The following is a 27,195-nucleotide window of genomic DNA, read 5'->3' as shown; positions in this document are numbered from 1 at the left end:
TTTGAGTCTACGTAATATAAAATAAAAGTCATTATATTCCTCAACTTCTGCAGCTTTGTCCTTATGGATACCGACTTCTTGTTGAAGAAATAACCAGGACGCAGCACAAATGAGCGACGAAGAGATGGAAGTGGTGCCTTTTATGGCAGCAGACTCTAGAGAAGCCTGCTTAGCCAAGGAATGGCTGCGAACCGTGAACCAAGCCACGACCAACGACCCTGACGTTTTTAAAAAGTTATTTTTCCAACTACTCTCGGACAAAGTCTTTCCTTGCTTCGAAGTTACTAATGCACAGACATTGAAAGTTAATGTAAAGGAAGAATTATGTCAGGAGACGATATTAAACGTGTTGGAGTATTTCTTGTTGGGTGAAGAACCTTCAACCGGGTTGGAAAAACTGCAAAGCTTGAATAAGCCACCTCAGTTGTGCGGGAAAATGTTTAAATATGGAGACCCGACTTTCTCTTGCAGGTAAAGTATATTAGTACCTAATAGGAATATTTTCGAAACTATGCATTTATAGCTTTTGTTGAAATTAAAATTTTATCAGAAATAGTTTTATAAAAAGATGTGATAAATATTAACTATATTTGTTTACTAATTATAAGTTAAACATCATTAGAAAAAGATTATCTATTAGAAATTTGTTTTTAAGTTTTGTAATTGTTTTAACAAAATATGTGGAGTAAATTCTGTTATTTTATGATGTAAACAAAATGTCTTTTCCATTGTGATATAATTTATATTTAAACTCCACTTTTAGGATATTTAATTACAATAATGAATGGGGTTTAGCATGGTTTCCATGGAGCGCTCTTCTTCCACTTGATTGAATTGTAATGTATTCAATAAGTGTTATTTATATAAAAATTTTATTAGCAATTTTTTTCTTAAATGTGTTAAATTCAACCAAGGTACCAGCTATGCAAACAAGTAATGATTCTATCTTCAAGTGTTGAGGTGCTATCTTATACAAGAGAGTGCAGTGAGCGAGTAAGATAATCTCAACATGAAAAGATAAAATCTGTGTTTCAATATTATTATTATTATTATATTATTATTTCAATATTAAGTTATTGATAAAATTGTCATTTTGGGGTTGCAGAGACTGCGGTTATGATGGAACTTGTGTGCTTTGTATTGACTGTTTTCAAAAGAGCATCCACAAAGACCATCAGTATAAGGTCAGTGAAACCAACCTTTATATTCTTATTATACCATATTAAACTCAAGATACTAGTACAAGTCAGATATACACTGGAAAATTTTTTTTCAGACAACAGGATGTGGTGAAATGGGTTCAGCTAGATCTTATGCAATATCATAGGGCATAGGGCAACTTTTCTTTATAAATGTTTAAATGATTTATTTTCACATCGTTTTAACTTAGTATTTAATAAAGACATACACAATTATAACACTAGATCTAAGAACAATATCCGTAAGAGTGCTTCTACTAGAAACTGGGGTCACTGGACATCGACAAATTTTGCCTCAAACGACTGGAATGAATTAGACTTATCAATTAGACAAAGCCCATCATTAGCTAGTTTTAAAAGAGCTTTAAGAAATTTAAATAGTTTTTAATATCGACACTAATAATTTTTAATTAATCCTATTCATATCTCATATATAATATCTATTTTTAATATTTGACTATTTGATATGCGGACACTGAATGTGTGCAACACTCTGCTCTATTGCTACTGAGCACTGTAAAGTTCAGTGGTAATATGCCTAGCTTCTGTGTTGCACACATTTAGTGTCTGCATTCTAACATTGTCATTATTTGTAAATTTACATTTTTGTTATTTTTATATATTTATATTTTAGTCTTCATTTTTCTTTTTTGTTATATATTTATTTTAGAGGTCTCTCTTGTAAATCACCTTATGGTGACAGCGATAACCTCAATAAAGATTATTTATTATTATTATTATTAATTATCTTTCAGTTTACTTCAACAAAAGCTACCAATTGTCACTCATTCTTAAATTTTCCCCCCCCCGCAAATTACATGAATATTCATGCAGAAATTAAATATATAAAATAGGGTTCAAAACTCACACAAAACAAAATAGCTAAATCCAGCTACGAATAACGACCAGTAAGACTTGTCCAGTCAAATCTTTGCCTTGCTGGTCATTTTGACCGGTAATGTTGAGCAGAAATAAGGCTTGACCAAGCTAAAACTAATTTGGCTGGTGATCATGACTGCCGATTGATTGACCAGTTATTATCTTTAGCCCAGAAAATGCTCATTAATTTTCTATTTTGCTACTAAAAAATAAATCAGGTCACATTTTTCTGATATCCATTCGTTTTTTCCCCTGTCATGTCTATCACTCAAAAAATTGCTGGAAACTTTAAATTTTTTCTCGTAACTTTGAAAATGAATTTAATCCCCGTATACAGAAATTAAACCCAGCCATAATTATTATTTATGGTTATATTTATCTTGATATCTTTTGTCGCAGATGAATACATCGTTTGGGAGTGGGTTTTGTGACTGTGGTGATCCAGAGGCGTGGAAGCAAGGACCATCATGTGATCTTCATAAACCAAGCACCGACTTGGATAATGAAGAGGTAATGTGACAAAAGATAGCCGGTGTTATTCAGGGCTTGATCTGTGAGTTCGCCATGCCCTGACTTTGATCAGCCCAGAGGCTGTTTCAGGGTTTGATTTGTGAGTTCGCCATGCCCTGACTTAGATCAGCCCAGAGCTTGTTTCAGGGTTCAATCTGTGAGTTCGCCATGCCCTGACTTAGATCAGCCCAGAGGTTGTTTCAGGGTTCAATCTGTGAGTTAGTCATGCCCTGACTTAGATCAGCCCAGAGGTTGTTTCAGGGTTCAATCTGTGAGTTAGCCATGCCCTAACTTAGATCAGCCCAGAGGTTGTTTCAGAGTAATGATAAAATATAAAAGAACATTAAAAACCTGGAATAAATGTTAATGATGAAAAGGTAAATTATACACAGTGAAAAAGATGAAAAAACTTACAGACGTTTCGGACGCTAGTCCTTCGTTGACGGTGTATAATTTACCTTTTCATCATTACTGTTTCATTAGAAACGCCGACGCAGCTCACACTAGTTTTTAACTAGTTATATCTTCTTGGAATAAATGTTGTGATTTAAGTTGAAACATACATGCAATAATGCTATCCTGTAGACACTTTTTTCTCAAGAAAACATGAAACGAGCAACCAGAGTTCACACTCCCTAAAACAGGTTAGCATTAAATTTTTCTCTTAAATCATCTTTTATTACAGAATCCTGTTGACAAATTATCTCCAGACATGGTGAACAGAGCAAAACTCTTGTACAAGACAGCATTAGAGCATTGCGTACAAATGGTTTGTTGGGACCAGAATAAATCTCTACCCAGCACTCTGCATGACATAAAGTAAGAATACAATTATAAAATGTGTTGATTGATTGGCATTTTTGACTAATTTTAAAGTAGAAATTGGTTTATTATTTGGGCTTCCTGGGTTACTGGTATCACAGGGAACCCAACAAAAGTTTTGTTATCTGTTATGATAGGACGGTTGCATGATGGCGTCATTTGACTCCCACTACCAAGGTGCTTTGCGAATTTTCTTTTTTTTTAAATTTGTATTCCCTAGTAAGAATAGTAAGACAATTGGTGCTAATTAACTGAACAAAAGAAAGCGTGCAAGGGAGTCTGGTAGTAGAGGTCAATGACACCATTGTGCAAACGTCCTATTATATTTATTAACTTATTATTAAATGCAGGTGCCATGAAGATACATTTGTCACCATGTTATTTAATGATGAAGTACACACATATGAAGAGGTAACTAAAATTTGAATATGCTACATGTAGTTTTTAAATACTGTAATGAATGCATAAGGTGTGTTACGTAGTTCCATAAAACATCTGTACCCCAATCACGGAGGGAATTAGAAATTCTGGAGGGGAGGGGGGCAGAGAAAGAAAATTGGAGTTTCACTGGGGTAGAGGGGTCCTTTTACAAATTCCCTCCATGGTGGGGGTATGGATATTCTGCTGGAACTACACATTCTTTGTTATATTTTTTTCCTCTAGGTCATCTTAACACTGACAGATGCCATACCGCAATGTGACCGAGAGATGGCTTTAGCATATGCCAACGTAGTGGATAGAGAGGTACTGTATACCACATCGCCTTTGTATTGTCTTTCTATGCTTGTCACTTTACACCTATTCTCATAATAATATTTATAATTAGGTGAACAAGTCAGCCAAAGATGTCTGGGTTTTAAGCTTTTATTGAGAAAAAATGTAATGTCAAAAGTTGGAAATTTGATTTGGGGCAAAAAACCCAGATGTCTTGTGCTGAATTATTGGTTGTGTTATGGAAATTGTACGATGCTACTGATACTCAATTTACAATATATTTTCAATTTTATTTCAAGGGCCGTTCACCAGTTAGAGTTGGCCAAAAAGAAATATGTGAAACCTCAAGAAATGTAATAGAGGTAAAAACTAGTTAAAGCAGATCAAAGTAGAGAGACAGTAAAAGGATACAATAGAGAAATATATCAATATACAGTAGCGGCAGGTAAACTGGGAGGGGTCCCAATTTTCCTTCCAGACTCAGTAAAGATGAGTGTTGTGGGATTCCTGTGGACGTGCGTGGAGATCTGAATTAGCCAAATGGAACCTCAGTCTTTAAATGAGTCTGGAGGAAAAGTGGGACCGCTCACAGTCTAAGAGGCAGGAAAAAACATGTATATCTTTAAATTGTATTAGATTAAAGGTTGGCCCTAATAGATTGCTCTATAAATTTTTTTTTCACAGAGAGGAACTTCTAGTCCTGGTCGTTCTCCTCTTAAATGCAGAGTAATGCATCACAAAGTTGTTGCACACCAGTTATTTGTGTTGCGCCTCTTGGGATGGATTAACAAAATCACCTCACATTCAGGTATAGAATACAGTATGCTTTGGGCTTCCTGTTGATTGTTACCACAGGGAACCCAAAATGGATTTCTCAAATTTTTTGTGTCTACCAATTTTTTTTCAGATGGTCTAAGACGATTACTGTGTGAAATTGTTGTGGAGACACAATCTAATCAAGAATGCTTGCTGGACAAAGTATTCCAAGAAGATGCAAAACTATGGAAAAGTAAGAAATGTTGACAAAAACATTTCACTTTAAAATCAAGCTCTAGTAAAAACGTACTTTTCATTCTATCAATAAACGCATTCTTTTTGTTTGTTTGGCGTTCTTTTTGTCATCCCCACCCCTCCCCAAGTGAGGATTAAGTGGACGTTGATCACACGGCAACTTGTTTATTCCAATGAGGATAAGAACCTGTTAAACCTTGTGTCACCTTATTCTGATCGTGTAGCACTTGATTGTGAGGCTATGTGGCAAAAAATCATTTATTCCATGAAAGGTCCATGATTCTTGTTAAGCTTTTAGTCAATAGTTTTTGAAAGAAAAACTCTTTTCTATTTTTTGTGGATTACTTATATTAGTATTTACTTCTTTTTAGCTGCAAGAACAAACACTCACAAAGTCTTTATGAATTCGTAAGTCTCTCTTTACTTTGTTACAATGAAAAAACCTTTTTCACAAGACAGCCTTTACAAGTAACGAGTTAAAAAATATATTTGCTCTTATCTCTCATTTCATTATGATGAAAATGTTTTTGGACAATTTGGTTGGATTTCATGAACCAAATTTCATCATGGCTATTTCCCAATATGTATTTTTGAGATGCTTTTAAATTTTATTGAGCGAAATAAATTTATGTCCATCCCAAATTGCTTCACCATGAGAAATATTTGTGATAAGTCTGATGCAAGATGATGTTTTACCCCCGTATCTAGACCATAATCCTTTTCACATTGCTTTTGTTCTTTAATTATGACTATTGTTCCAGTATTCTCTAAGGAATCAAAAATTTTAATATGAAAGAATTTTAAAAACTATTATGGTATAGAGTCGGGGGTAAAACGTCATCTCACTTCAGGCATATTGCTGGACATAAATTTATGTCAAAATAAAAAAGTGCAAATTTAGCTTTTAACTTGTTAAGCCTCAACTTGTTTTTCTTTTATTCAAGAATGCTGTTGGATTCTGAAGGAAAGAAATTGTTTGCAATACACTTCACTAAGGTATCAATAACAACTGTTTTGATTGTTATCAGCTGATCGAGACAACACTCGCAACAGGGAAACCAGACAATAGACTGCCATCAATCAAATCAACCATTAGCAGAGCTTTCAATAGAAGGCGGCAACCGGCAATTTATCGCCGGATACTTCTGCCTAAACTGCTGGCTATTTTCGACTTAATAGTACACATAATTAATAAAAAAGGGGTCTAAAATTCCATTTATTGCCCCTTAATATTTGAGAATAACCACTTACTCCAAAAAATATTGAAAGCTCTGCCATTAGGTCAAAAAAAGGTTGGAACTTACATACTCTAACAGTTTATTTGATTGATGGTAGTCTATATTAATAATAATAATAATAAACTTTATTAATGTCTCAAATCTTATAGCTTGGCACAAGTGCTTTTTTTTAGTATAGTCCCTGTAATGACTATTGTCTCAATCGATGCATGGCAATGGCTGTTTTCTTTGATATATTCACATTTTCAGTTGCTTCAAAATATTTTGATCTTTTTCAGAATTATAAGAAATTAATGACTGAATTTGTAGCAGATGACCATGAGCATTCTGTATCTGTAAGTATATCTATTGAACTCATCTTAAAAAATCTAATTTTATTGATAATTTGTTTCAACTCAGTGTCATATTGTTTTGATTTTCTAAGACTTTGTTTGTTTTTAGGCCACATCGTTTTCAGTTCAAATATTCACTGTACCAACACTGGTAAGTAGCTTAACATTTTGAATGGATGGATGAAAGAAAGAAAGAATGGATTGATGAAAGAATGAATGGATGGATAAAAGAATGAATGGATGGATGGATGGATGGATGGGTGGGTGGGTGGGTGGGTGGGTGGATGGGTGGGAGGATGGATGGATGGATGAATGGATGGGTGGGTGGATGGATAGATGGATGGATGCATGGATGCATGGTTAGATGGATGGTTAGATGGATGGATGGATGGATGATGCATTGATGCATGGTTAGATGGATGGATGGATGATGCATGGATTGATGTATGAATGAATGGATGGATGGATGGATGGATGGATGGATGGATGGATGGATGGATGGTTAGATGGATGGATGGATGGATGAGAAGATAAATAAGATACACAGAGGGATGGCAGTTTAATAAATGTATAAATAAATAAATGACTGAGTAAAATGACCACATTTAGCAATGGATGAAAGACTTAATAAATAAGCGCAGGCTCATTTCAGTATCATTTCCCATTCATCCTTTTTTCATTTCCCTTCTATTCTATTTCAGGCGAGGATGCTTGTACTTGAACATGATATCTTGATTGTCATCCTCAAGACATTCATGGAAGAACTAGAATCCAAAAGAAATGGTATTTATAAACTACCGAAACTTTGTATACAACCAAATAAACTATGACCAACTCTAGTTATGACCCAATTTTCTGATATTCCAAGGTGATCATTAAATGAGCTCATAAAGTTCATAATTTTATTTTTTTCCCAAAAAATTCAAAGGCAACAGTGGCACTTATGAGTTCCATGGACCATTTCAACCATTAGGCCGTGCGCAGTATGTCTTACTGGACCTCAAGTGAGTAAAATTCCTTCATTCCTTTTATTCACTAACAATTTCTTTTCATTTTATTCCCACTTTCTCTATTTTGACTACTTTTTCTTATGTGTGTTTCTAGATACGTCCTTCAGCACAGACCTATCGCCTGGACTGATGATCTTCGTCAGAAGTTTTTTAATTTCCTAGAATTGTTTTTTACTCTTCTAAAGAATATGCAGGTATAATCAAGATTTATGCTGCCTCTTATTATTCTCAAGCATTTTTCTTTAGAGGCATAGTGTAAGAACCCTCTTACTTTTGGCAGTTCTCCAGTAGTAAACTTAATATTTCTTAATATTTCTATTGCACATGTTCCATTGGAAGATGCTCACTTGGGAATAGTTTTCTTTTTTGGGGGTTTCATCCATATTAGATAAAACTTTTCTTGCATGAGCAAAAAAAAAAGAATTATTCTCAAGGGAATAATATGTTAATTGATGTTCATTTGTTTGTGCATAGGGCATGGATATGGTAACCAGAAAGGTAGGGCAGCACATTGAATCAGATCCAGAATGGGAATCGGCATTTACTCTTCAGCTACGTATGATACCTGTTCTCTCTATGGTCAGGGATTGGTGCGTCAGTGATGTAAGTTCCTGTTAGGTCACACTAATTATTCTTTTAATAATATTATTGGTCCAAATCCACATCATAGGAGTAGACCTCTTCTGACCCCCACCCCCCCTCACTAGAGCTAACACAGGAAACCCAGACAATAGAGATAAAATATAGAGCTAACACAGGAAACCCAACCTTTAGAGAAAAATCAGACACAGGTAACCCAAACAATATAGATGAAATGTAGAGCTAACACAAGAAACCCAATCTTTAGAGAAAAATTGGACACAGGTAACCCAAACAATATAGATAAAATATAGAGCTAACACGAGAAACCCAACCTTTAGAGAAAAATCGGACACAGGTAACCCAAACAATATAGATGAAATGTAGAGCTAACACAGGAAACCCAATCTTTAGAGAAAAATTGGACACAGGTAACCCAAACAATATAGATAAAATATAGAGCTAACACGGGAAACCCAACCTTTAGAGAAAAATTGGACACAGGTAACCCAAACAATATAGATGAAATGTAGAGCTAACACAGGAAACCCAACCTTGAGGGGAAAAGCTTGGACACAGGTAACCCAAACAATATAGATAAAATATAGAGCTAACACAGGAAACCCAACTTTGAGGGGAAAAGCTTGGACACAGGTAACCCAAACAATATAGATAAAATATACAGCTAACACAGGAAACCCAACTTTGAGGGGAAAAGCTTGGACACAGGTATCACAAACACAACATTTATACAAAGAAACGCAATCCATTTGTAAGAAACATGAAAGCTCATCATGTTGCATTTGATGCTATTTAGTCAGAGGTGTTTAGAACTGCTGTCAGAGATGCCACCCTTGCTTTGCTTGAGACCAAAAATAAGTATCAAGAATACCAACTGAAAGAAGTAAAAGGTAAGAACACTGTTACATTTTGTTTCAACCAGTCATTCATTCTTCTAGAAATTCATCTATTTTCCAATTCCAATTTCCATCCATCCATCCATCCATCCATCCATCCATCCATCCATCCATCCACCCACCCACCCACCCACCCATCCATCCAACCACCCACCCACCCATCCATCCATCCATCCATCCATACATCCATTTTACCATCCATCCATACATCCATTTTACCATCCATCCATCCATCCATCCATCCATCCATTTTACCATCCATCCATCCGTCCATCCATCCATCCGTCCATCCATCCATCCATCCATTTTACCATCCATCCGTCCGTCCGTCCGTCCATCCATCCATCCATCTACTTAATGTCCATACATGCTTCATTATTCAATATCATACTAATTATTGATGTCTTCAATATTCCTTCAGTTGCTCACAAGTCATTTAAAGTAATCAAGTATGATGTCTCCAAGCAGCCAGTTTCAATCCATTTACCAGTCTCCAGATTCTTGGCAGGTTAGTTTTATGCTCAACTGATACTAGTCGTTACTACTTTGGTGTGTTGAGTACAACAAGTGAGTTTTGAGCGAAGTACAATTCAAGTCAAACATCAAACTTCACATGAGGTTTTTTTTTATTTGACTCATTTGAAGTTCAATGTTTGTATTCACACTTAAACTCCATGTCAAAAAGTTTGGAAACTGTACTGAAATTTTGGATGTTAGAGTGAATTTAGAATTTTTTGTTGAACAATTGCTGTCACCTTAATTAGATAAGTTATTCTTCACTCATTCTCTGGTAAAGTAAACCCCCAGAATTGCATGGCATTATATTACTTTGGCACATATTTACTATTTTAGGTGACGTCAACTGCATAATTATCTAATGTAGATGAATTAATCTAACTATTCAACAGTGTGACTAATTGTCAAAGCAAAATCTAGAACTTGATAAAAAGGTCATTATTATTCGTTTCATCGATAAGAATTTGTAACATTTACAATGTGAATAATGATATTATATATATACATTACTGCTGTGGTGATAGGTCTTTTACTGGGATGTCATAAACATGATGGCAAATTTGATGAACTCTTTAGTTTTGAGTCTAAGGTAGGTGATAAATTCAAAAACATTTTCAAATGGCTCACCACCATGATTGGGAAAGATCAAAGCTTACAGCTATTATCAATGATAAAGATCATTTCAACTTCTATGAGCCTAATAATGCATTTAAAACTGCTGGGTGGATGTCGTAAGGCCTAACAGGTTTTGGTAACCCAATCCAAAAGACTGCCAAGATCGAATTAGGAATTAGAAGTTGGTTTTAGCGAAGGGAAGAAAAATACGACCCCAGAGAAAAAACCCTCGAAGCACAGGAGAGAACCAATAGTATACCCATCGCTAGGACCTTGAAAAGGGAGGTTCGTTTTTCTACCAATCTTAGTTATACCATTTCTTGAAAAACTAAAATAGTGTTAAACTTGAAGGTGAAGAAGGGGGGGTTTGTTCGAACCACCCCTAGCGATGGGCCTGAACAACACTGAGACCAGCGGGACTTGAACCGGGGTTGCATTGATGAGAGGCACTGCGTAAGCAGACCATGCCACCCATAAAACCCCACCCTTGCTTCCCGTAAACCTGTGCATCAACGTACCTGTAAACTGCATTTTAATAAAATAATATGTAACTGAATACATTATTGTTAGGATGATGGACTTAAACTTTTCCTCATGGAGTATTCATTACGTGCACTTGTTATGGTGGCCCAGGTGCATGCTGGGACGTGGAGAAGAAATGGATATGCAATTATGAACCAGGTTAGTCGTCATGGTTACTAATATCATTTCTTTTTGCACTGGGCATAAACAGACCTCTTTACCTTGTTCATAATTGGTCTCCCACCCATCACTTATCATCTAGAGAGTCTTGTTCTGATTGGTTGCTACTTACATATATTGCAGGTGTTCCATTATCAGAATATCAAGTGTCGAACAGAGATGTATGACAAAGATATAATCATGATGCAGGTAGGGAATACAACACAGAGTTTTACTCAAAGAAATTTAAGAAAACACACAGAGTGCCATAAATCTCCAGGATACACATGGACTTGGGAAACTTTACCCACTAACCCCTTGTTTAAAAACAGTGTAACTTTGGAATACTCAGATAGTGAAATGTAGGCTGGGGGCTTCCCCTGCTGTAAATCCAACAGGTCGGGTCGTTGGTTCGAGCACTGCCATCGCCACTTGTGAATTGAGTTTGTTTGATGTGTTGTTCTCTTCTGTACCATGGGGTTTTCTCTGAGTTCTCCTGTTCTACTCCCTACATGAAAATCAACATGTGAGTTGACAGCTGTGTGAATAGCAACATTATTTATTTGAGGGTAAAATGGTATATATAATACTAATAAACTTGTGGCCCATTCTAGACCTCTGCTGCATACATGGACAGCGATCACTTCCTGGTCAATCTGATAGATAAGTTTGGTGTTCTAGAATGGGCGCAGTAAGTTACAACATATTTTAACAACAACATACGATGATCAATATTTTTTATTCTAGACATTTCACAGGATTGATTGATTGATTGAGTGAGTGAGTGAGTGAGTGAGTGAGTGAGTGAGTGATTGTCTTTTTTGATCTTTAGTGTCATATTTTTTCACCATAGTAATAGTAATAAATGCATTTTCTCCTTTCTTGATTATTTGCTCGTATATTTAGGTTTAAAATTATTTCTCCTTTGTTATGAAGAATCTTGATAAAAATGGTATCATTGCTTCTTGCAGGCCAACATTTGACGAATCAAAAGTTGATGGGGTAAGAGCTTTATAGAGTTCCCTTCTTGAAATCACAATTAAATTATCTTCTCTCTCTTCAATTCTTTAATTAATCAATTAATCACAGTTAATTCAGTTCAAAAGATGATTTTTTTCAATTGTATCACTTCATAGGATAAAATAAATCACAAGCTTGTAGTTGCAGAAGAGTGGCTTTCTCTCATAATTGCAATCATAGGTAAATAATGTCACCTGCCCACTAAAAGATACTTAAGAATATTTATAAAGTAATAATAAAAAGGTAAATTATACTGACATTTTGAACGCTAGTCCTTCGCTGACGGTGTATTTTACCTTTTTATCATTACTGTTTCATTAGAAACACAGACACCACTCACACTAGTTTTTAGCTAGTTATCTCTTAATATTTATAAAGTCACGGGGAAGGAAGCGATGCATAGTTACGTCACAGGAACTATTACCTTCATGTGATATGGTAATTTTTATTTGTAGCCAAAATTGGTTTTCTGTTATGATTAAGATTAATTTTCTGCTGTTCCATATTTTCACCCAGGTGAACGATATATCCCAGGTATTGGTAAAGTGACCTCAGATGATTTCTTCCGCCGAGAGATTATCCATAATTTGTGCATTAAACCTATGGCGCACAGTGAACTGGTCAAAGCCCTGCCACTGCCGGATTTTGTGGTTGAGAATGAACATAGTGTTGATCACATCATATCATCTGTAGCCACTTTCAAGTGAGTTTCCAAGTTTCCATACCAAAAAATACTCCAATTTTGAACTGTCAGTTGCTTTGGGTTAGCCTTAATTTTGTGTAGAATATTTATGTGGTCCAGTGAAGGTCTGTGGATTGTCAAAAGGGTTTGTGTTGTTGAAATTGTGATGATGAAATGAGGCTTATGCTGAGTAAATGAATCTGGAATCAAGGAAGTTGAAAAGGGTCTATTTCTATATCAAGTATAGAGCTATGAGATAAATATTGAATATTTATGATTAAGTGAATGAATGTCTGGGTGGGTGTCTTAGTGGTGGGTTGGCAAGTGAGTATAAAGAAGTGAATGGATGGATGGGTGGAGGAAGGAAGGGAGGGAGGAAGGGAGGGAGGGGTGGAGGGATGGGTGGATGAGTGGATGGGTGGAGGGAGGGAGGGAGGGAGGGAGGGATGTATGGATGGATGGATGGATGGTTGGATGGATGGATGGATGGATGGATGGATGGATGGGTGGATGGATGGATGGATGGTTGGATGGATGGTTGGATGGATGGATGGATAGGATCGATGGATGCATGAATGAATAGTATGGGAGAGTAGTCAGTCTCAATATAGCAATACACTAGAATGTAAACAAATAATAAGACACTTAACCTTCCATTCTTTCATCCAAGAAAACCGGGTGTGACTGGGCGTGGTCTGTACGAGTTAAAGGAGGAATACTACAAGGAGTACAACCCATTCTTCTATCACTACAGTAGGATTGAGCAATCCAAGGTTTCCAAGCACAAGTTATCTAATTAAAAGTTATTCTCCATAATGCATTTTATCTTATCTACTTAAACTTAAAATAATTTCAATTTTAAAGATTATTTATTTATTTTTAGGCAGAAGAACAGCACAGAAAGAGAATGAAGAAGAACAAGAATCTTGGTGGTAAATATTTCTAGCTTCAAAAAACTTTTAAATTTAATTTCAATTTTATTTTTTATAAAAACTTAGATTTCTATATTTTATAACAAGTCTACAGACAGCATGTTTGATCTTTTCTATTTCCAATTTAATGTGAGAGTTGAGGCTCCAGGAATAACATCAGTGTCCACCTGTTGCCTGACCTCAAGAAGTAGAACTTGTTTCTACTTCTGTGATGTAATTGGCAATATCGCACTCAACAGTGGCATGGTTGGACACTGTTGAAAATTCTCCATTGCAAGCGATGTCACACTATGTACTTTAATGTGGTCCTGTTTAATTTGTTTCAGCATGCTCCCACTTCTGCCGACAGAGTTTTGTCATCCATTTGATAACATGTCGCACCACGTGTCTTAATGTGGCCCTGTTTTTTTTGTTTTAGCATGCCCTCCACTTCTGCCGCCAGAGTTTTGTCATACATTTGCTAACATTCTTAACCTGCTGAGCTCCAAGGTGTTGATCAGGACTTTAGGTACCATCATAACTAGAGCAGCTACAGGAACATCAAAAACAGTCAATCATACCCATATACAACAGGTAAGAGTCAGTCAGTGTAAATTGTTTCATTTTTTGGCAATAACAGCAGCTGTAAAACCTCAGCAGCCCAATGGTTTGGATGTTTTTAATACCTTTTACAGGGCTTTCAGAATAATTTCTCATCTACCAGATATACTGCTGTTTCAAAGTTAACCACAGGCTACTTTTCATTTTGTATAAATTACCTTCTGTTCCTTGTATCAGATCACAGTCAGCTTTCTTATTATGACCATCTACTCCAAAACATTCTGATGGTGCTGCTTTTAGTGTTTTTTCTTTTTAATGGTTTGACGTGCACTTCTTGATTTTCCTGTTGTTTTATCACAGGCACTTCATCTGATATGCTTAGGACTCCTGGAAGCTCAAAGACACAGGGAAAGTGGACAGCAATCTACCAAATTTGGCTTTATTGAATTAGCAACAACAAAAATTAAATATGGTAAATAAATGATGAATGAATGATAAATCAGTATTGTGACTTTTATTTAGACTTTATTTATTTTTGTACATGAATTAACAAGTTTACATCATGATTTATGGAAAATCACTCTTAAAAATCACAGGAGAAAGAAAGAAAACAAATATGATGATTACAAAGTAACATGAATGAATTAAGTGTGCAGTGGTGGTCAAAGTAGTATAAACGTTAGAGTTAACCATGTTAACCACAATGCAGCATTTCCTTCGTATTCCCATACAGCCTCACATTCAAGACAATTTTGAGAAGGGTCCATTATTTCAGTCATGAATACTTATTTCGTTTGTGTTTTCATCAGGACCGCAAGAAACCCTTTTGAAGCTGTTAGAAGGTCTCCATGACAACCCGCATTTACAGGAGCATGCGTCTTTGGTTGAGTGGATCTTGAAGGTGAGACATGATGATGATGATGATGATGTTCATGATGATGGTATTGATGATGATATTGATGGTAATGTTAATCATGATGGTGATGATGTTGATGTTGATGATGATGGTGACGATGATGATGGTGATGATGATAATGATGGTGATGATGATAATGATGTTGATGATGTTGATGAAGTTGATCATGATGTTGATCATGATGTTGATGAAGTTGATCATGATGTTGATCATGATGTTGATCATGATGATGAGCACAGGTTGGGTCGAAGATGATAATAATATTAGTGTTACTTTCGTTAAGATGACAATAATAAACTTCTTGATTGTTCTACAGAAATTCCATACTGAGCTAGATGCACTAGAAGAGAGAGATTCAGAGCAGAGGCTGTCGGCGAGACTATCCAAGAAAGAATCCACCACTCTAGTAGAAGATGAAAAGGCAAGGAAAGCTCGTCTGGCACAAGAAAAGCGTAACAAAATCATGGCTCAGATGTCTGCATTACAAAAAGCCTTCATTAGGGAGAACGCTGAGTTACTGGCATCAATGGAAACTGATCGGTGAGACTACATTTATTTCTTACTACAGATAGTCATACCTCTAAGAAGACACCTTTGGTACCTTGCTGGTGTCTGCTGAGTAGAGGTGTCCTCTGAATAGAGAATCATTTACCATAAGGCTGCATTCATAATGTATGGCAGAGGGGAAGGGGGGGGGGCAGGTGAAAATTTGAAATGTTCAAAATAATTCTTAACACCCCCCCCCTTAAAGTCATGCAAAAAATATGATCCCCCCTAAGCAAGGCTTGTAGTTTCTTCCAAAATTTCTGCATCCCCCCCATTTTTCTGATAAAAATTTTCCCATCCCCCCTTTTTTCCTACCAAAATTTTCCTGATCCCCCCTCAATTTCACCTGCCCCCCCCCCCCCCCTGCCATACATTATGAACGCAGCCTAACTATATAGGAAGGACATTTTGAGACCCAATCCACTATCAATTTAATAAAGGGACATTTTTACACCCCCTACCAGAGAAAGTTCCACAGAGAATAAGCAGAATGCTCTTCCACGCCTTGGAAATTCCTATCCTGCTCTGTAAGGGATATTTTTTGAACTAAAAAAATGCAAAGAATATTGTTTTTAATCCTTTCTTTAGGCAAAGTCCATGAGGAAACAAGGGGAACCAGGGCCCATTTGAAGTCCCCCCCCCCCCCCCCCCCCATCTCCCACACACACACATATACTACATTCATACTTCGTTCAACTCACATCTTAATTTTTATGGAGGAAGGAAAACCTGGAAAAAACCCTCTTGGCAAAGGCGATTAAACAACTGCAGGGCTTGAACAGGGGTGAAAGGAGATGGATTAGCAACATACGCCACCCATGCCACCCAAAAATAATAGAATAAATGTTTCTTTTGCAGTTCAATAGATAATAACACTACTCACACTGATAGTGCATCATCATCCAGCACAAGTTTTCCAGTAGTACTGGGACATCACCGTAACTACAAAGATCCCAAAGCCAATCGTTTCCCATTAGAACCTTGTATTCTCTGCCAAGAACAACAGGAAGTCAGCACAGAGGGCCGAGCGATTGTCATGGCTGCATTTGTACAACGCTCAACTGTGCTCTCCAAGGCACGAGGCAAGATGTTTGAAAATGGAGAAGAGTTTGATCCTCTTTACCCCCCAGCGGACATGTTCTGGGGTCTTCATACTAGTAGTTGTGGTCATATAATGCACAGTGATTGCTGGCAAGGGTTCTTTGATTCGGTGATTGCTAAGGAAAGGAGAGCTCTAAGACTAAGGCAGTTCATCAGTGTTGATGTGAACCGAAGAGAGTTTCTCTGTCCTCTGTGTGGATGTATCTGTAACACAGTACTTCCTATTATTCCTTCATTGGCATCTGAAAAACATGAAAGGTAGATCACTAAGTAAAAATGCTTGCCTCTGTGAATAAAAATTAACTTAACCTGACTACCTGCTATCAATTTTTCCTTCCTTCCTTCCATCCATCCATCCCTTCCATCTGACATCTATCCCTTCCATCCATCCCTTCCATCCATCCCTTCCATCCATCCCTTCCATCCATCCCTTCCATCCATCCCTTTCATCCATCCCTTCCATCCATCCATCCATTTATCCATCCATTTATCCATCTGTAACTGCTTCCCAGTAGTTTTGGGCTTCCTTTGGTATGTCATTATGGGCTGTCGAGATATGTGCTCTTCAGTCCAGGAGCGAGTTTTGACGAGAAGACATTTGGAAGAATAAAGGAGTTGTTTTTTGTTGTTTTTTCTCACCTTTGTCATCCCTGTCGGGGCCTCCTGGCCTCAGTTCTGGTTGGGTTCACACCCTGAATGACTCGGGAGCAGTCATACCATCCATCCATCCATCCATCCATCCCTTCCATCCATCCATCCATTCCTTCCATCCATCCATTTATCCATTCCACCCTATCCCACTTATGATTACATCCATCCCTTACCACCCATAGCTGTATTCTTCCTATCCAATCCAATCCATTCTAACTTATCCCATGATCTCATTTACATCTGCATCCATTCTTTCCCATCCCAATCATCCTATCCATACATCTCATCATCCCAACTTAAGTACAGCTTCTTTGCTTTCGGTCTGAGTTATTGATTTTCCCATTCCCATTCTCATTTTTCATGTTTTCATTTCTTTTCATCCAGCCCCGTAGATGAGGTAACACTACAGGAATACCTCAGTAGCATGCAGGATGTTGTCATGTCAAACCTTGCTACCTTCACAACTCAGCCAGAGGAAGAAGTGAAAAAAGGTTTTTTGTTTTCCTAAAATTATGATCTTTTCTTCTTCTGTCTAATTGGCGACTCTTAAGTGCATGCAGGCTTAGCCTTGAATCCAGGAGCTGCTCGTTTTGTTTTCTAATTTCTGCTTTTGTTTACCGACATCAGAAGTGATGCTAAGCCTGCATACACTGGAGTTTTGAGAATCTTCAATAAATTATAGTTAGGGCAAGGAGCCATTCACATATGGTCAGGGGCTTCTACTGATGGAATTTTTTTTTTGATATTGTAGAACAAGTCAACCCACCATCTTTTACAGAAAAATTTCAAGCTTTTATTCAAGCTTTCACTCGACCTGGGTAAGTTTTTTATTTTCTAAGATGCTCTACTTGTAAGATTAGAAACTTTATAAAATGTTTAATAAACTGCTTTGACTACATTTATGGCGAAGAGAGTGATACACCTATTTCAAAACATTTTTCGGCCTGAATTCTGAAATCTGAAATCTGAGACATATCGCCAGCTCAAGTCCTCATTCAAACAAAGAATCGTATTCTCAAGAGATTGCCACTTGGTCAGAAATGGGAAAACATTACGCCCAATGTAAGGAGGTAAGGTAAGGGCATTTGTTTTGGTTCCAGATTTCAGATCTCAGATCTCCAACTGGCAAAGTTGTTTGAAACAGGTATAGTCATAAACCATTTTCTTTTCAGCTCCAAGTTTTCTGCCACACTTAAAGACATGATGAAAGTCTTTTCTGAGGCTGCATTTACTGTAAGTACCATTCTTAACAGAACTGTAAAATAGTGACACAAACTTTCTAGATATATTAATTAGTTTTTCCATAATGGAAATCGTTCTCAGCTAAACACCATTGAACAATTTTTAGGTTGGTTTAGGGGTTGATCCAAATGAAGAAGATGTGCGTGTTCCTGTCATGATGTGGACTGCCTGTGCCTATACCATACAAAGCGGAGGTGAGATATTAATTGAGGACTTCTTATCAGCCTCTGGCATAATGTTTGTAATGGCAAGGAGACTGGTAGAGAGATTTCACTTGTGGCCTATAAAAATATTAGTAACTTTGCATTAAACATGTTATTAAACATATTTCGTTTCAAAATCTTGTTTTTTTTGTAGAAAGTGCTATGAGAGCAGAGAACAAGCCTCTTTTTCATGGTTTAACGTCAAGGCAGGTGAGTACTCAGTCCAGGTCACGACTGCTTGAAAATGTTTGCAACGTCAAGTTGAATAACAGGGTAATTGTGCACTAAAGCATTTGAACTTATGTCAGTTGACATTCAGCCTACTATTGTCCAATTATCAATAGTGATCACTGATTGGCTGAACGTCAGCCAAGTGTCTATCGATGTGTTTCACACATTGATTTGCAAAGATATAGACATGCCAAATGATTGATTGCCTTTCTGTCTGTCTGTCTGATTGATTGATTGATTAAATGACTGATGGATTGATTGACTGACTGATTGATTGTCTGATTGATTGTCTGATTGATTTCCAGTCACAATGCATAGGAGCTTTAACAAGACTTGCTGCTGTTACTACAGGAACATCTGATTCAAAGACAATAAAGAAACACTGTCTAAAATTGTTAGCAGGTACATTAATAAAGACAACTTGTTTGTTTGTTTGTTTGTCTGTTTGTTTGTTTGTTTTTTGTTAAATAAAAGATCAAAGTAAAATTTATGACAACTTTGAGAGCTTGGTGGGACATTTGAATTATAGCAAATGAACAAGAATAATGATGATAACAATGATGTTGATGATGATGATGTTATTTGAGGATAATGATGATGTTAATGATGATGACAATGATGATGTTATTTGAGGATGATGACAATGATGATGATGATAATGATGATGATGTTATTTGAGAATGATGATGATGATGATGATCATAATGATGATGATGTTATTTGAGAATGATGATGATGATGATGATGTTATTTGAGAATGATGATGATGATGATGAAGTCATTTGAGGATGATGATGATGTTGATGATGATGCAGTTTCAAGCAAGTTGGCATATGAACACAAGGCTCCAATTCTTTCTTTCTCTTTCTTTCCATGTTCTAGTTTTGACACCAGATACAATACCAAATGAAGAAAGCCCATCTTTATTGGATTTGGATATCTTCAGTCTCATGGTAAGCAGAAATCTCAGGCTCGGTGCTTATTGGTAAATAATTGTTAAATATCAGATCAATATTTGAATTTATTTGAATTATGTTTATTATTTTCTTGTTTGTGCTTACAGATCAAATTACGTTTGTCCATGCCGAGTCTACAGTACCAGGAAAGTCAGAAAGGGAAGCCCCAACAGGCTGGCAACACCTCACCGGGATCTTCCATGAACACAGTGCTTGGCCTTGAAAACTCTTCATCAATGGATATCTGTTCTTTCCAGATGTGTTTTGCTGCTCATCTTGTGAAGACCTTACTTACTACTTCTCCAGAGCTGGACTCTAACGGTAGGAAATAATGATAAGTCATTGTTTCTACCACCTGCCATCTCTGAATATTTCCAATTGTATCTCTTGGGAAAGCTTGCAAACTTTAGTTCAGAGTTATTTGCAAAATAGACCATTCTTGATGAGTGCTCAGCTGCTAACTCTTACTCTCAATGACTGAACTGAAATTTTTGGTGATGATGATGATGGTGGTGAGGATGTTGATGATGATGATGATACATGGCAATGATGATGATGATGAGGGTGAGAGGGATAATCTTGATCCTAATGGTGGTGGTTCTAGTGAGTTTTTACAAGTCATTGATTGCCATATTGTTTACAGAACAAGAAGAAGGTAGTTCTACTGAGCAAACAAGAGACAATGATGAAGCGATGAAGATGGCTTGGCTGTGGGGTAAACTGAGACACTGGGCAGGGTACGTTCTTCAATGCCACCTATTTTCATAATCACCCAACCTAGACAACATCTGAGTTTTTGGCTTCCGTCAATTAAAAAAACTAATTCCGACTTTTGGAAATACACTGACCCTGCATTTATTGTTCTACCATCCTAGTTACTGTTGCTATGTCGGACTACCTAAATGCGTTTTTTAATATACAGCATGGAATAGACACTGATTGCTGAAAATGTTAAATATCTGTCTTAGAATCAATACATTCTAGAGGTACATTACGAAAAAAATCAATAACTACTAAAATGTCTTGTGAAATCGAGTTTGTTGGTCAGACATTCTGTATTCCACTGGGAAAACTACCCATTGTTTGGGTGGACAGTCAAGAATGGCCAGAATCCATCTATTTGATGGAAGTCAAAAGCCCATTTGTTATAATACATGCGGTCTAAGCTGCATAATTATTAAAATGGATGTAAATATGATATGGAAACCATTTTGAGTTGTAAAGCATCCTTTTTTCATTTATTACAGCCTACAGTCTTCTGCACCTCATGTTGCTCCATTAAAGCTACAGCATCACGTTAAAACAATGCTCCTACCATTTCTTCGATGTTCTGCATTGTTTTTCCACTTTCTCACAGAAATCCAAGGACCTTCTTGCTTGAAAGGTAACATTTGCAGAATAGAGCAGCTGGAATGATGGTGGAGGTGATGGGGGTGGTGGAGAAGGTAATTGTAGTGATGATGACCATGGTTAGGGATGATGATGATGATGAATAAGAGGTTGGTGCTAATGATGACAGTGATGGTGAAGGTCATGATGGGTGCTAATTACCATGCCCAGGGATGATGATCGATATCATTGCCATATATGAGAATGATGATGGTGGTGGTGGTGGTGATGATGGCAATGATGGTGATGATGGTTATGACATTCTATGCATTGTTATTCTATAAAACAGAGCCTTGTACCAGCCAAGAAGAGTGGGATGCACTCTGTCACTATCTATCAGTTCCAAAGTGTCTAGTAGATATCTTACAGTGGAATCAAGATGCCCATAATATTAGCTCATCTGTGATATCCCTGGCTGCCAAAAGGTACTCAAGCAAACTATGACAACCTACCAACACCCAACTGACAACGTACCAACTACTTGCTGACTTCCTAATAACGACAATTTACTGACTTATTGACAACCTAAAAACACCCTACTAACAACATACCAACACCCTACTGACCACCTACAAACACCCTACTGACAGCCTACCAACACCCTACTGACCACCTACAAACACCCTACTGACAACCTACAAGCACCCTACTGACAACCTACCAACACCCTACTGACAGCCTACCAACACCCTACTGACCACCTACCAACACTCTACTGACACCCTACCAACACCCTAATGACAACCTACCAACACGCTACTGACACCCTACCAACATCCTACTGACAACCTACCAACATCCTTCTACACCCAACTGACAATCTACCAACACTCTACTGACTCCCTACCAACACCCTGCCCACACCCTGCCCACATATTTTAGGGTCACATTAAATTTTATTATCTTTGATATTTAGATGGTGCAGCCATGATTTTGTCAAGAAAACCCTGGCACATGCTGGTGTTGAACCATTGGGGTAGGTGCAAATTTTTAAATATATGCTACTCTCAACCTCCCATCCTCTGGAATGATCTAGATATGTTATCTTATAGGCAGATGTCACCTTGTAATAACGATGGCTGTCGTAATTAATAATATATTCTTTTGTAAGGTATTCTATTACTCCAAACCACCTGTTGAATCTCCCAAGAGACTACAGTGAGCTGATCAACAGAGCTTCATTATTCACGTAAGTATGATCCCTAACAATAAGCCTGACTCAAGGTCAAATTGTCGTTATTGTTGGATTGGGTACCCTGATAAGGGATTTTGCTTTCTGGCCCATGGACTACTAGTTTAACCTTATTTGACAGGGGCGGCGAAACCGTGGGGGGGGGGGGGGGGGAGGGCACGAAATTTGTGATGAAATATAAATGCATAGATTCGATAGTTTTACGGCGCATGCGTCTGCAATCAAACAAAACAGCGGTCATTATCACCTAGCGTTAAATATAATATTTCAGTGCCCCCCAAAGATTTTCCAAAATTTGAAAAAACCCACTAAACGGCCTCAAATCGCGCTGAAACTTCGCCAGAAGACTGAACAAAGTAAAAGCAACAACTGCAGCAGGTTTTGAGGCAAATTGTTGAATGAAACATTTTATTTTCGTAACTTTATTATAACTCCTATACATTCCCTTATAAACCATACACAGGAACCTTGTTTGTGCTACCTGCGGGTTCTATAGTCAAATTCCTATTCAATCTGGAGTCAAATGTTTTAGTCATTAGCCACTAGCTCAGTAGACTAACCAATCTCTCTTGGCTTTGTTTTTTAATGCCATAGTTGTCCGAACTCTGAGGGTGATGAAAGCCGTGCCCCTGTCTTGTGTTTGGTCTGTGGTGAGATGCTGTGTTCCCAGAGTTACTGCTGTCAAACTGAAGTCAGCGGAGATAAAGTTGGTGCATGCGCAGCACATGCCCAGCTCTGTGGTGCAGGGATTGGCATATTCCTGCGCGTTCGTGAATGTCAAATGCTACTAATGGCTAGTCGTACTAAAGGTAGCTTTTATCCTGCTCCTTATTTGGATACATATGGAGAAACAGATCACGGACTAAGGTAAGGAACTGTCTTAACTTGACTTTAGCAATTAAATAATAGTTTGAACGGTATAGGCTACAATAGAGACAAAGAGACGTGGTGACCTAGTGTGTTGAAAAGGTCACGAGTTACAGGTGTAATATGAATGGTACTCGCAGTTAATTGGCTAACTTGTCAAAATGTTGTGGTAACTTCCAGGGACTCACGCTCTTGATTTGCAGACGTCACCTTTACTTTCCCACACTCCATTTTTGCCCATGGGTGGAAAAAAACTGCCCTTCCCATCCCGCCTCATGAATATGTATTTCAGGGTTCGTGCTACTCCTTAAACTCCTTGAAAACTCCTTGAATTTAATTCACATTTTCAAGGGCACTTGAAAAGCTCTTGAATTATACGATGTTAGCGAAACTCCTTGAAAACTTGCATGGTTCTGAAATAGATCTAGTCAGAAATATTGGAAAATCTGAAAGTTGGCCATGTGGAACCACCGTGTAAAACCTTGGCATAGTTAGCTGAACATACTCCTTGAAAATTGAAAACTGAATTTTGGGTCCTTGTGTACTTCTTGAATAGTCCTTGAATTTTAAGTGGTTACCTCAGCACGAACCCTGGTATTTCCTAGACTAGTTATGAACCTTTTTCTTTTGTTTAGGAGAGGAAACCCGCTTTATTTGTGTCCTGAACGATACAACAAGCTGCAAAAGCTGTGGTTGAATCATGGGATTGCTGAAGAAGTTGCACACTCGTTGGAATCCAATAGAAACCTTCTCTCCATTGATTGGACGATTCTGTAGCCTGTCTTTTGATTGGACAGTTCTGTAACTTGATGTTCATTGGACAATTTTGTAATCTACGATCCCTTTGCATTCAAAATGGAATCTTCCGTATTTGCATGGGTGTAGTAGTTTCAGGAACCATCTAGGACTCCCCTAGAGAAAAACGTGAATTTGCATAGTTACAGATATATTGCATACTTCCAGAAATTATCCATACCTCCCACACAAAGAAGAGCTAAAATTTCCAAGAGGTGTAGATGGTCAAAGGAGGATATATTGCATATTTCTAGTTCTTTCACAGTTTTATCCATATCTCCTAAAAGCGGAGTGGAATTGCCATGAAATTCAGAAAGTCTAAGTTCCAATATCCTGTTACTTTCTTTATGAATCTCCTCGGTACTGGCATGGATCATTTCTGGGACTACTAGCCTGAAATCAAAAACGATATATAAAAGCCAAATGGTAAAGCATGAAATATGCAAGAAAGCGATCACAGTTCGTCTAAGGAAAGGTGGCGTGCTGGTGTGATGTAATGCAATTCTTGTGAAAAAATAAAGGTCAAGTTAAGCAAATAATGGGCAATTTAATTAACATGGGCACCTCATATTGACACTCGGTGTTCCGTTATCTCCCACATCCCTCTCAACTAGATTATTTACTTAAGAAATAAAACAGCTTTTTTCCGTGCTCCATTCAGTACACGAAAGAAGTGTAAGGAGAAGCACGAGCTGTAGGCGCCTGTTTTATTATATAGTTACTAATTATATTTCGGTATTGAATTTATTTACGCAAAACGAAACGAGAAAGTTGCAGGATCTTGCAAAACTTCGCGCGCGCGGATGGCGTCAGCACTGTACTCCGTTCACAAACAAACTCACAGTTTTCGACCAATCAGCGCGCGTGTACTATCCTAAATATGTTCAAAACCATTCATCACTGTCACTATCATCATCTTGTTCATCTTCACTAAGCGCTAGCCCAAGATCCCCTACTAAAGCATGACTCTCCTCTACAAAGTGTTCCTGTTTTGGAAAGCTATTGACGTTAGCTGCAGCAATGTCTGATGCAGTAGCCTTTGGAAGCTCTTGGATGAAGTACTTCTTTACCTGTAGGCAACAAAGCCTGTAACCTGCAATGTTGAAATTTAAACGAAAATTCTGTACTTTCTCCCAGACGTTGGCATGGCTGTTGTACCATGCCGCTTTGCAGTAGATCTCAGGAGATCCTGTGATCGCTATGATTTCATTGTTAAGTGTCACTACTGATTGATTAGTGTGTAGTAAATCTGGAAGTGGTGGAATGGTACTCCACTCCTTAGTAGAAGGATCATAAGACTCGCAATTCGAAATGCGATCAAATGCGTTGTCATACCCACCCAAGACATACACCTTGTCGTGCACAAAAATGACATTTCCAAATAGCCTGCGAGTTTTCATTGGTGGGAGGAAGCTCCAAGAGTTTGTACTTGGGTCGTACTGTTCAACAGTGGTAGTCCCGACAACCTGATCCGTGCTTCCACCAATAGCAAGTATGCAATTTGTAGTTGAGATTGCAGCTAATTGCGACCTTGGAATGCATAACGGAGCAACGAGACTCCACGTGGAAGAAACTGAATCATAACATTCCACACTTCCTACTGCTCCACTCATCCAACCACCAACCACATATATCTTCTGATCATGTGCAACTACGGCTATGTCCCTACGAACTTCCCTAAACGATGGTTTCCGTACCCACCCTGCATGCAATCCCGAATCTGTCCTTTCAACCTCGAATGGAAAAACCCTTAAGCTATTCACGGGATCGTAATTAATATTTCTCTGACTTTCCCCTCCCAGGATATACAGCTTTTTGTCGACCACAACTGTGTTGGGAAAGGCTTGTATCGTAGGTAGATTGGGTAAAATGTAAGTGTCGCCATCCTCTGTGTCGTAACAAAATGCTCTGTAACATTTCCCGGTACCGATGCCAACCAGAACGTTGTGTACCTTGGTTGATGGTCTCTCACGGTATAAACTAATAGTCAAGTCATTTTGTTTTTCCTTGTCATTGCACTTGTTAAAGATAATGCTCCTGTACACCCCATCATGAAGAAGAGGTTCGTTCTCAAGCTCTTCATTCCAGAAATCCGATGATATGGCCTTCAAATTCAGCCGCTTAATCAAAACTGGCAATTGCTTAGACCTGGAATTAACGTCATGCTTGACCCATTTGATTGCAGCATAATATACTTGTATTTCTTCTAGAACACGAATATCTTGATTGCTCATAAGTTCACACAACTCCTTCAGTGAAAGTTCCAAAAACTCCTTACTTTTCTTGACAATACGTAGAAAGTTTTTCTTCATAAAATCCTCTACCCTTTCTAAGAGCTCCTCTGTGTTGTACTCCATAGCTAAACGTTTAGTGCTAAAACAGTTTTCGAGTGAAATCTTTGATAAAAGTATCTCAATGCAAGTCTTCTTCAAAGGTTCAAGTAAAAGGAAGCTTGAAGCTTCGAGTATGTCCACAATTATATCGTCTGTCAGGCGAATTTCCTGGGTATAAAAGAAGTCTAGGATGTTTTCCATAGCTACACATGATAAAGATGGAAGTCTTAGGATCTTTTCTTTGGATTCTCTCATTCCACTATTCAACATCGTGTAAAAAAACTGACTATTTGCAGCCAAAACACAACGATGCACCCAAAAATGTCTCCCTTCTGTCTCCAAAACAACGTCACAAAAACCACTCTCTCCTTCATTCCTAAACTTATTTAAGGTTGGAAGTAGATTCAAAGAGCGTTTGTATTCGCAAGCTCCCATATTTAACAACATTTCGTTGTCCAAATCGTCAAAGAAGCTTCGTTCAAGTTCGTCCGCCATTTTGGATGAAGCAATTGATAGTATAAAACCCAACCTATGATTGGCTAAGAGATTATCCAATTACGACTAAGCTTATATTCT

General features: G+C 37.7%; 2 protein-coding genes across 2 annotated transcripts; one reads left to right on the top strand and one right to left on the bottom strand.

The window, feature by feature from the left end:
* Window positions 1–24,825, top strand: LOC116295953 (E3 ubiquitin-protein ligase UBR2). The gene is made up of 48 exons (XM_089040836.1): window positions 1–471; window positions 1,106–1,184; window positions 2,478–2,588; window positions 3,274–3,407; window positions 3,761–3,821; window positions 4,074–4,154; window positions 4,424–4,486; window positions 4,809–4,932; window positions 5,032–5,133; window positions 5,507–5,543; window positions 6,080–6,131; window positions 6,652–6,708; window positions 6,815–6,856; window positions 7,407–7,488; window positions 7,634–7,709; window positions 7,810–7,909; window positions 8,190–8,318; window positions 9,112–9,205; window positions 9,633–9,719; window positions 10,252–10,316; window positions 10,913–11,023; window positions 11,168–11,233; window positions 11,638–11,714; window positions 11,995–12,025; window positions 12,160–12,223; window positions 12,560–12,746; window positions 13,396–13,498; window positions 13,609–13,657; window positions 14,076–14,230; window positions 14,558–14,669; window positions 15,007–15,098; window positions 15,430–15,653; window positions 16,518–17,018; window positions 17,796–17,902; window positions 18,163–18,229; window positions 18,584–18,644; window positions 18,760–18,847; window positions 19,011–19,066; window positions 19,393–19,489; window positions 19,970–20,040; window positions 20,151–20,364; window positions 20,687–20,780; window positions 21,291–21,427; window positions 21,722–21,857; window positions 22,349–22,408; window positions 22,544–22,621; window positions 23,219–23,491; window positions 24,127–24,825. The coding sequence occupies exons 1-48, from the start codon at window positions 110–112 to the stop codon at window positions 24,266–24,268; spliced, it is 5,391 nt and encodes a 1,796-aa protein (XP_088896962.1). The 5' UTR covers window positions 1–109; the 3' UTR covers window positions 24,269–24,825.
* On the bottom strand, window positions 24,814–27,107 carry LOC116296058 (kelch-like protein 7). The gene has a single exon (XM_031704050.1). It carries the CDS (start codon window positions 27,064–27,066, stop codon window positions 25,171–25,173), a length of 1,896 nt encoding a protein of 631 aa, XP_031559910.1. The 5' UTR covers window positions 27,067–27,107; the 3' UTR covers window positions 24,814–25,170.
* Between the last annotated feature and the right edge of the window lie 88 nt (window positions 27,108–27,195).

The sequence above is a fragment of the Actinia tenebrosa genome, unplaced genomic scaffold, assembly GCF_029948245.1.
Source record: "Actinia tenebrosa isolate PJP-AT-01 unplaced genomic scaffold, QUT_ActTen_1.0 PGA_scaffold8__29_contigs__length_14323225, whole genome shotgun sequence".
NCBI classification, from domain to species: Eukaryota; Metazoa; Cnidaria; class Anthozoa; order Actiniaria; family Actiniidae; genus Actinia; species Actinia tenebrosa.
This window is presented reverse-complemented; position numbering and strand designations above follow the sequence as displayed.